The sequence below is a fragment of the Anopheles merus genome, unplaced genomic scaffold, assembly GCF_017562075.2.
Source record: "Anopheles merus strain MAF unplaced genomic scaffold, AmerM5.1 LNR4000668, whole genome shotgun sequence".
NCBI lineage: Eukaryota > Metazoa > Arthropoda > Insecta > Diptera > Culicidae > Anopheles > Anopheles merus.
Window position 1 is genome coordinate 20,085 of NW_024428248.1, and position 10,512 is coordinate 30,596.

Here is a 10,512-nt window from a genome sequence, read left to right on the forward strand (position 1 = left end):
GACTGGTAAGAACACGAACACAATGAGAACTGCAAAGCGCACCGTGCGTTACGGGTGGGGAGGGGGAGGGCTCGCGCGAGGGTGTAACTCATTCCTCCAAGAGTAACTGCTAATGGGGGACGGTACTCAAATCACTCAAAAAACACACTCATCCCGTCCGGCAAAATGAGTGTATTTTTTGAGTGATTTGAGTACCCTCCCCCGTTAGCAGTTACTCTTGGAGGAATGAGTTACACCCTCGCGCGAGCCTCCCCCTCCCCACCCGTAACGCACGGTGCGCTTTGCAGTTGTCAATGTGTTTGTGTTCTTTCGAGCCATGCGTGGTATGCTTAGCAGTGTTCGTGACATTTCAACGCGGTGCCATAGTTGTTTATTTTATTGACAGCGGTAAACATTCACAGTTCAATTTTCATGTCGTGAACAACAAGCAATTTTGTCAGCGTTTTGTTCAAAGTTTTCTCTACGTCGCTTTTTTGAGATCTCTACAATTAAAAGAATAAAAGTAAGTTAAACATATTTCCCTCTAAAGTTAATGTGAAAAGTAAATAAAAACGTACCTATTTTGCTCTAGCAACATCATGTCTATGCCGACAAAGCAAGCGCGTCCGGAAGATCCAGATGATGTTGGTATGTTTTTCAGTGAAGAAGTTGTGCGAAACCCTACGTGCGTACAAGTGCTTCCAGTAGTTAGTACCGTGGAGAATCAGCTAACAACATCTTCTGCTGCATCATATACGTTGACATCTTCGGCGGTTATGTTTCGGCAGTTACGTTTTATACTGCCCCCAATGAACAGCCACCAATATCATCTGTTCCGTCGTCGGCGTTGAACGTTTCCGATGATGTTGCTGCTGCACTTGCACGTTTGTCAAGAAACGTTACTTGTGTTGCAATGCAGCAGCCAAATACATCTTCGACGATGATGCCAGCTGGTACAGTGTTTGCCCCGGTGGACAGCAAATTCCATCATCTTCATTGGTGATGGCATCCTCTAGTCCGGATAGTGTTGTTGTGTCACGCCCGCCAGGATGTGTTGTGCATGCCGGAGCACAACGGTTGCCGTCGGCTGCAACGGTGAGGACAGCATCCAGTGGTGTTGTCGCTGCTGTTCATGCTGAAGGACAACGGCTTCCATCGGCTGCAACGGTAGTCCCAGCATCCAGGAGTGTTGTCGCTGCCGCCGGAGGACAACGGTTGCCGTTTCGATCAACAAACGCAACTTCCAGCGGTGTTGTTGTTGCTGCACGTCCGCCAGAAAGGGTTGTACACGCCAGAGAACAACGGTTGCCGTCGGCTGCAACGGTGGGTACAGCATCCAGTGGTGATGTCGCTGCTGTTCATGCTGAAGGACAACGGCTTCCATCGGCTGCAACGGTGGTCCCAGCATCCAGGAGTGTTGTCGCTGCGGCCGGAGGACAACGGTTGCCGTTTCGATCAACAAACGCAACTTCCAGTGGTGTTGATGCTGTTGCAGCACGTCCGCCAGGAAGTGTGGTACACGCTAGAGGACAACGGTTGCCGTCGGCTGCAACGATGGTGACCGCATCCAGAGGTGTTGTCGCTGCCGCCGGAGGGCAACGGTTGCCGTCGGCTGCAACAGTGGGGACAGCATCTGGAGGTGCTGTAGCTGCTGTTCATGCTGGAGGACAACGGCTTCCGTCGGCTGCAACGGTGGAGACAGCATCCAGGAGTGTTGTCGCTGCCGCCGGAGGACAACGGTTGCCGTTGGCTTCAACGATAGTGACAGCATCCGGAGGTGTCGCTGCTGCAGCAAACCCGCCCGGAAGGGTTAAACGCACCGGAGGACAACGGTTGTCGTCGTCTGCAACAGTGATTGCAGCATCTGGAGGTGGTTTTGCTGCTGCGACACGCCCGCAAGGATATTCTGTCCATACCGTAGGACAACGTTTGCCGTCATCTGCGTTGGCGAACACAACATCCAAAGGCGTTGTTGCTGCTGCAAAACACCCACCAGGAAATGCTGTCCATGTTGGAGGACAACGACTGCCGTCGGCTGCAACGGTGGTGACAGCATCTAGGAGTGTTGTCGCTGCCGCCGGAGGTCAACGGTTGCCGTCTGAATCAACAAACGCAACTTCCAGCGGTGTTGTTCCTGTTACTGCACGTCCGCCAGGAAGTGTTGTACACGCCAGAGGTTAACGGTTGCCGTCGGCTGCAACAGTTGGGACAGCATCTTGTGGTGTTGTTGTTGCTGTTCATACTGGAGGACAACGGCTTCCGTCGGCTGCAACGGTGGAGACAGCCAAGAGTGTTGCCGCTGCCGCCGGAGGACAACTGTTGCCGTCTACATCACCACAAGCAACTTCCAGTGGCGTTGTTGCTACGGAACGCCCGCCAGGAAATGCTGTTGATTCTGGATTGCAACAGTTGACGTCGTCTTCAGCGGTGGTGACAGCATCTGGAGGTGTTGTCGCTGCTGCAGCAAAACCGCCAGGAATGGCTAAATGCTCCGCAGGACAACGGTTATCGTCGTCTGCAACTGTTATTGCAGCATCCGGAGGTGGTTTTTCTGCTGCGACACGCCCGCAAGCAAGGATTGTCAGCGCAGATGTTCTCAAGCCAACATCAGCTGTATCAATGATGGAAGTTTCTAGCGATGATGCTTCTGCTGCAACACAGCCGCAAGAAGCAAGCCACCCGTCTTGCTGCTGTCCGCTTTGCCGAAAGCTGCTTATTAGACAGGATGCTCGAAATGCACAAATACTTGCTCTGTTTCTTTAACAATGAATCCTATGAAAGGACTTCGAAGGAATGTAAATACATTTAATATTACTGTAGTGTCCAACGTGCAGCAGCTAGATGAGCTGGAAGCTATTTTGGAAAATAATGAATTCTTTTTTTTTGTTATGTACAAAGAATCGATGCCGATATTACCAGCCAGGATGCATTCAATAGGTTACATGAGGCTTTGGATATCCTTTTCGATAGAACATTTTTCGCTTCTTGCAGTTGGAAAGGGTCATCTGGAAAAAAATACCGTTTTGTAATTACCGGCATGTATTACGTTTGCTTAGGGCTGTCGGAAAAAATCACTTAGGGATAGAAGTCGATGACCTTTTTGTAGAAAAGTTTATGAAATCAAAGTTGGAGCATGCTACTCAACGCTTGAATTTGGAGGGTTCAAGGAAATCGACTTGTCACAATAGAAAATTTTTAAGTTAGTTAATTTAGTTAATTAAGATAGTTAACCTGTATACATATGTTATGTATTCCTAAACGTCTATAAGCTGTCACATATGTACATATGAATATTTTTAAATTAACGTATAATTCAAACTTTAGTCTTATCATTATGAGCTTAAGTAGCGTTAGTATAAGATGTTCATATTGATACCAAAGTTTATTTGGATTCTAGTCGAAAAATTATGCACTGCACTACTATCATTATAACATGTACAAATTATTATAAGTAATGTTACTTTATGACATAGCTAATATGAACTATTTTATCATAATATGAATTCTTGCCTTAATAACCAATAAAATTTATATTAACTTTAAATGTGCAATCAAAATACTACCTAAATGCTTCATAACATGATACTAACATCTGTAAAATTAAGAGATTATGACGCGGTTGCTACGCTTTAAAAGTAATTTTGTGGCTGTAAGTTTCTAACATAAATACAAACATTTTGTTAGAAGAAACTGTCAGGAAGTATTTGAAAAATTATCTGTGATGTATAAGGAAGTGAATGCATTTCATTGGATTTTTATTTATTTTGTATAAGTAAACCGTATACAAACAAATAAATTTATGCAACGGACTGTGATCTGCAATAATATAACAATAATACAAAGATTAGTTACATGTTATACCTAAATTAATATATATATATATATATATATAATATATATATATATATATATATATATATATATATATATATATATATATATATATATATATATATATATATATATATATATATACAGTGAACCATCTCTTATTTGACACCTCTCCAATTTGAGAAACCTCTCTTATTTGAACATTTTTCACAGTCCCTTGATTTCCAGTACATTTTTGTCCCTCTAATTTGGAAAACCTCTGAAATCTGTATCCCTCTTATTTGTGTATGGTGTTGCCATGGTTATTGAAAGATCTATGCTCAAATTAGCGATTCTGTTCGCAGTTTCCTATAGCAACAGTTAAGGCTGCTTACTAAATGTTCTGTCTCTTTCTTGTTTGTATGGACCTCTCATTCACTTTAAACCTCTGTAATTTGAAAACCCTCTTATTCGACAGTCCCATCGCCTCTCAAATAAGAGAGGGTTGAATTTGTTGAATATATATATATATATATATATATATATATATATATATATATATATATATATATATATATATATATATATATATATATATATATATAATATAATATAATAAAAATAATATATAATAATATAAACTAAAAGTAAAACAATATATATGTTAAACAGAAAGTACATGTATTTCTTTAATTATTTACATAATTAAACGTTAATAATATTTATATAAGATCGATTTTTTACGTTTTATTCGGTTAACGTCCTGAGAAAGGGAACTAACACTAAGAAGTTATCAGTAGTTTTAATAGCTACTAATTTACACTTTATATCCCTGGGTAAAAATACCATTTCATCGGTACGAAGGTTACTAATATTTTCTTCATATATATCCTTCATAAAAGGTGAAATATAGTACGAGAGGGTTTCCGTTATATAATTGAATGCTCTCCCATTAATTTTTATAGTTGAATCTTTTTGTTCTGCGCTACAATATTTAACTATGTAGTTATCATGAGTCAAAAACCAATTGGACTGAAAACCAGGAGAAAGAGTTAATTGTCGATTAATGTGCAATGCTACTCCATTAGTTTTGGTTTTCAAAAATGGAAAAGATGGATTTGTTGTACTTGATGACGCAATATGTGGGTTTTGCTCCGATATCCTATTTGCAGCCTGCACCAAAACCTTATGACCGTTTCGAAGACAGTTCTTGACATGCTGGAGCTTACTTTCAAAGGGATAAGATGAAATGGTGTAAAGCGGGCCGAATGTGTCTACATCATCATACACATGCAACAAACTATGTATGTTGCTGGTGATGCAATGTTCGCCGTAGATAACACCATATTCTAAAACGAACTCTCTTAGCAAGCGTTTCGCCTCAAGCCAATCATTCTTATACACTTCGGATGATAACAATGTTACCGCACAGTAATACTTCATAAAATGGTCATACTGTACATCTGTTAATACATCCTTCAAAACGATAAAGCTCGCGTAATGCAGAAACATTTGGAACTCACTAGCTTTCCACAATCCAATGTCTTCAACAGAACGGAGTTTGCGATGAAACTCTAAAGGAAGTTCCACCTCCTTCAGCAAAGCATAAATCTTGCTTATTGTTTCTTCAGACCACTTGGCACCCCCTCCTAATTTGCCTGATTTCCATCCTTTCAGCATTGTTCTTGTTACGCCGTAGTCAAAGAGGTGCAAACGATCTGCTATAATAATCTGCTTTCTTAAGTTCTTAAGATCCATGAGAGGCGTTTTTTCCCGATGATGTGCTCCGTAATTTGATTGGACGAAATCTTCATGCGTTCTTGCTGGATGATCCATTCCCGGGAAACATGTAACTCGGTGTGCGCTGTGATATCTTCCTTGTACCGTACATTTTTGGCAACCATGTGTGTGGTTGAAGTAAACTGAACCTGTGAGAAAATTTAAAAATATGTATTAATACACCTCATAAGTAAATAAGTCGCAAAAGCCTATATAGGGACGTTTTTTTTCCGCGCAGAACGTTATGCCAATAGAAGAGAAAGCAAATGTATCATTAAATTTAAGAGAATTTTTATAATTTACCTTTTATGAATGCTCGTGCTGGTGAGTCCGTGATGAAAGCTCTTACGTGTATTTCGATTAGCTTATTGGCTATTACAATGCCATTATCCATCAACCCATTTAGCTCGTCGACAAGCGGACGCAGATATTCCTCAACACTCTTTGGTTTCGATTCACCAAAAAAGTTGCCCACCATCAATACTGGAACTTCCGGCATTTCTTGAATGCTCATTAATATGGGCCAAAACTGTTTTCGAGTGCTCTTGTGCAGTGGAAGTCCATCAATCGAAAAGTACAACGAAAATTTGCTGACTCTTGGTGGCACATCGCTGTAAAGATACAAAATACAGACAAAAAACATATAATATTAGTAAAAAGTAATCATCGTATTTAAGACTATTGCTTTCTTACCGAAAGTGATCCTTGAGACCCGATCGTACCCCAGGGAACCAAAATTCTCCCCCTGCTATAGGGTACATTTCTTTTCCACATTGCCTTGTCTTAAGCAACGTGCGCGCATCTTTCGGCAGCTGGTAGTCCGTTTTTTTTACGTGAAATTTCTAATAGTCCATTTAGAGCTTGATGTGTTTGGTATGTTTTTAATGCCCAATTTCGAATAAGCTCATCAAATGGTTCCTCCTCGTGTTGAGACTCTTGTGGTGCTGTGCATAGTTTCCTCGGCTTCATCGTAATCTTCGTTGACCTCTTCATATACTTCCGTATCGTCGAATGCATCGATAGTAACCCAATCACTGACGTATTCTTCTTGCAAGATGTATTCATCAAATGGACAAGGATGGTTCTCTGAAATGAGTAGATAAAAAATAAGTATTATAATTGTGTTTAATTTGCATTGGTCACAAATTTTAATTTTTTTATTTTGCACTTACCACAATGCGGGTGTTCACGGAACTCTACATTTGACGTAGCTGTCTGAATTTTACTTGGCCCAGCTTCACTACTCTCTCCAAACAATTCAGCATCAAGCTTTTTATTATTGGCTTCTATGAATCTATACATGGATCCTGACTTCCGTTGGTCTTTGGCCGACATTGTTGTGATTGAGTGAAATTCACGGCACGTTGAATATTTAAAATATACACTTGTATTATTCTGCACTTGTATTATAACAGTATTGCACAAAATTTATAACTGTACAGAGCATGCATAACAACACCGAGTGAAACGACTGCCCGAATCGTATTGACACAAACAAAAATTGCGCGGGTTTTTATAAGACAGGAAAGAGGTAGGATTTTCTATTTTCTTATGTAACGGACCTGTACCTTTATTTTAAGGTACTTATGTAACAGGATAAACACTAGCAGGTGTAATGTTTAGATATTTACCCATTGAATCCTTGTATAAACCAGGGTAATGCTTTGATTTTTAGCAACACCATTATGCAGATACACAGGTAAAGAAAATTATTATTACATTTCTCTTGGCAATGGCTATTTGATCAAAAGAACAAATTAACAGAACAATCTGAACTCATTGGTTGAACTTCGATTCCATGCCAACTATTGAGTATGTGCTTTTTAGTTGGCACGTTTTTCCATACAAAAAAATGAAATTTTTCTCGGCAGGCCATGAGATTTTTGTGAAATTAAAAAAAACCGGAATTCTGATACAAACTATTGAATTCTGACTGTAGTTCAACGCTTATTCGTTGGCATGCTTTTTAATTGAACACTTGATACTTGGTTGACAGTTCAATTTAAAAGCATGCGTTTGTATGGAAAACAGGGTTTGTTAAATTTCAAATTATTTATTAAAAGTTAACCATATGACTGGTCCAGATCGAACTATTTTAATTTTTTTTTCTTTTGACTCAACAAACGGTGTCGATCAAGGCCTGGCTGTACCACTTGTCGTGTTGGCTTTCAGTGACTTTTGGATAACCCCCCATAACGGTCTATTTGGGGCTTGAACCCATGACGAGCATGTTGTTAAGTCGTACGAGTTGACGACTGTACCACGAGACAGGCTTAATTAATTAATTAATTAATTAAATTATTAATTTTAATTTAGATTGTAATAATCACGCTCATAATAAAATTTGATCGTTTATGTTATGTCATAATATAATTTATGCATGCATTGTATGGTGGTCTCGCTTGAATTCCTGCAGCCAGGCGGGCATTCATAACCGGGTTTCTAACAAAAGTGTTAACTGTCCTTTACTGCTCTCGTGGGTTTAGCTATACTTGACGATTAATTTTACGATACGATCCGGAGTCTCACGGAATCGATCCCGAACCATAGTTGCAGTAAGGGTTGCTAGATCACTTTAGGAATCAAATTCGACCTGTGGGTGCAGCGAGTTTGGGCCAACCCGAATAATCAGTAGGTACGTAATTTAATAAGCATTTCCGACCCGGTGCTTGGGCCTACTTTACCTACTTGTACCTTTCGGGTCGACCCGAACGACTACTGGTCACTTACGGATGACTCTGACCCGGTAAGTTCGGATCGACCCGCTCATCACAAAGCCACGACGTACAAGCCAAGATGTACACGTGCGATCCCGGTTATTGCTACATCCCGGATTTCGTTTGGCGTTCGCAACCCCATAATCTGCATGTCCGGTATGCTAACCACGGCAGCGAAATTAACTAGCCGCATATTAAACTATTAAAACATAAAACACATTATATGCACAACGATATGCCACGATTTTTATTATTTTACCGGTACACAAGTGGATAGGCGGGGAGGGAAATGGAATAACTCGGGTAAATAATAGTAAAAACACTTTTGTCACAAATCTAACATAATATTTGCATATGGCATAATTCTTTTACATTTGCAAAAAGAGCATATACCTCTATGCATGTTGTTGTTATTTACCTTTTTGTTGACTTTGTTAACATGATGTTTACCTCTTTGGCCGATGTACAAACAGGCATAAATATCACTAAAACACTTTGTTTTCCAACACTTTTCATATTTAAATTAACTGTGCACGTCGAAGTAACACTAAACACATTAATACACTTCACTATAACAAGTTTTTGTACACATTATCACGCAGAATCAAGGAGATTAAAAACATCAACATTCGAAACGTCGAACTTTGCCACTTTGTATGAAGTCAAATGTGGTAGTAAGAATGAGACAAACTGACCGGCAAAAATTGAGTGCAAATAAAAAACGAGTTCTCCAGCTGAAATAGCCGTCGACGCACGCACACAATCACACACGGCTTGTTCCAATACGCTGGGTTCGTGTTGTGTTAGTAACAAGCGCACTCAAAAAGCAAAGCGCGCTCTCACCGCAGCGCGTTTCTCCTTGCTTCCTCAAGCTTCCTCATACCCCTCGGCCTGAATCACTCAAAATTTGGAGTCTCATTGTTTGCGTGGATTTTCCGGACGGGATCTCCTTGCACCCACGTACCTACGATCGAGCCCCGAGCGGCACTCACCACTTCGTTCCCAGGGGTCGGCAACCTATATTATCGTATACAACATAAACACACGCACACACTTGGCGACACACGATCTGCTGTGCGGTGAGATTTGTGTTCTTAGTCCAGTGATGCAAATATTCACACACATGCAGTACGGCGTGGTTGGCTTGGCAGAAGCGCATACACACGTTAACGCAGTAGGCTTCATTTTCAGTACAGTGAAGTTGGTCGGTCGCTCTCCGAGTCGCTAGTGCCTTCCAGACCGTTTCTTATGATGCCGCTTGCGATGTCGCCAACACCACCCCGTTAGTCCTCCGCATGCAGGAGGATATCCGCTGCCACGACGAAAAGGTAGCGAGTGGTGGTGTTCAATCAGACACACGGAAGTGGCAAAGGGAGGAAACGATGAGGCGCTGGCAGGACCAGTGGACAACGGATGCAGGGCAACCAGGAGCACCAGGATTGAAGACTAGGAGGCTGATTCCAGACATTAATCTCTGGGTCGGCCGCAAGCATGGGGAAGTCGACTTTTTCCACACCCAGCTCCTCACGGAACGCGGGTTCTTGCGCTCCTATTTCGTCGAGAAAGGCATCCTAGATGGCTCGCCCAACTGCCCCGAGTGCGGGGACGCCGTAGAGGACGTAGAACACGTGCTGTTCCGCTGTCCACGGTTCTATCGGGAACGAGATGCAGCAGCGGTGCCATTCCCGAGTAACAATGGACAACAATGCGGCACGGCAACAACCAACACCGCAAGGGCCACCGTAAGCTGGAAAGTTACTAATCTTCATTTCTTTACTTTTCGTTTCTTTCCAGCTTCCTTTTTCTCTTCTCTCTTTCTATTTTCAGACTTAAACTATATCTTTTGTCTATAGCTCTTTTTTCGTTTATCCTCTATACAATTTTCGTTTCAGGAGAGGTGCCTTACGTGCTTGGAGTGGTGACCAACGATGCAGACCCCCCACTGTCCACCCGAAGTGTGGGGGACAGGAACCCAGAGTCCGCGTCGCACCACGGGAAGCAGCGTAAAAAGCAGAATCAGCAGACCAGCAGATTTGTGTCGTCAACCAGGGTGTACCGCACAAACGACAAACAACGATTAAGTAATACGCACCACAGCGTACCGGCTGGGTTGGGTAAGTCAGGGAGGGGAATGGAACAGTGCACAAAAGATGCTAATTTGTTTATATGTATAAATTGTATTGTAGCAAATGAGAACAGGAAATTAAAATATAACATTGAACATGCG

General features: G+C 41.6%; 2 protein-coding genes across 4 annotated transcripts; both read right to left on the reverse strand.

The window, feature by feature from the left end:
* Nucleotides 1–944: 944 nt before the first annotated feature.
* On the reverse strand, nucleotides 945–3,827 carry LOC121602872. The gene is made up of 2 exons (XM_041931631.1): nucleotides 2,896–3,827; nucleotides 945–2,832 (listed from the first exon to the last, which is right to left on the reverse strand). Exon 2 carries the CDS (start codon nucleotides 1,385–1,387, stop codon nucleotides 992–994), a length of 396 nt encoding a protein of 131 aa, XP_041787565.1. The 5' UTR covers nucleotides 1,388–2,832; nucleotides 2,896–3,827; the 3' UTR covers nucleotides 945–991.
* A 651-nt stretch (nucleotides 3,828–4,478) lies between these two features.
* Nucleotides 4,479–10,016, reverse strand: LOC121602871. 3 transcript variants are annotated; one of them, XM_041931627.1, is made up of 4 exons: nucleotides 8,704–10,016; nucleotides 6,262–6,890; nucleotides 5,872–6,179; nucleotides 4,479–5,717 (listed from the first exon to the last, which is right to left on the reverse strand). In XM_041931627.1, exons 2-4 carry the CDS (start codon nucleotides 6,327–6,329, stop codon nucleotides 4,537–4,539), a joined length of 1,557 nt encoding a protein of 518 aa, XP_041787561.1. In that variant the 5' UTR covers nucleotides 6,330–6,890; nucleotides 8,704–10,016; the 3' UTR covers nucleotides 4,479–4,536. The 3 variants fall into 3 exon arrangements, with proteins under 3 accessions (XP_041787561.1, XP_041787562.1, XP_041787563.1); XM_041931628.1 differs by lacking the exon at nucleotides 8,704–10,016 and having other exon boundaries at nucleotides 6,262–6,654; nucleotides 6,741–7,287; XM_041931629.1 differs by lacking the exon at nucleotides 8,704–10,016 and having other exon boundaries at nucleotides 5,918–6,179; nucleotides 6,262–7,287.
* Between the last annotated feature and the right edge of the window lie 496 nt (nucleotides 10,017–10,512).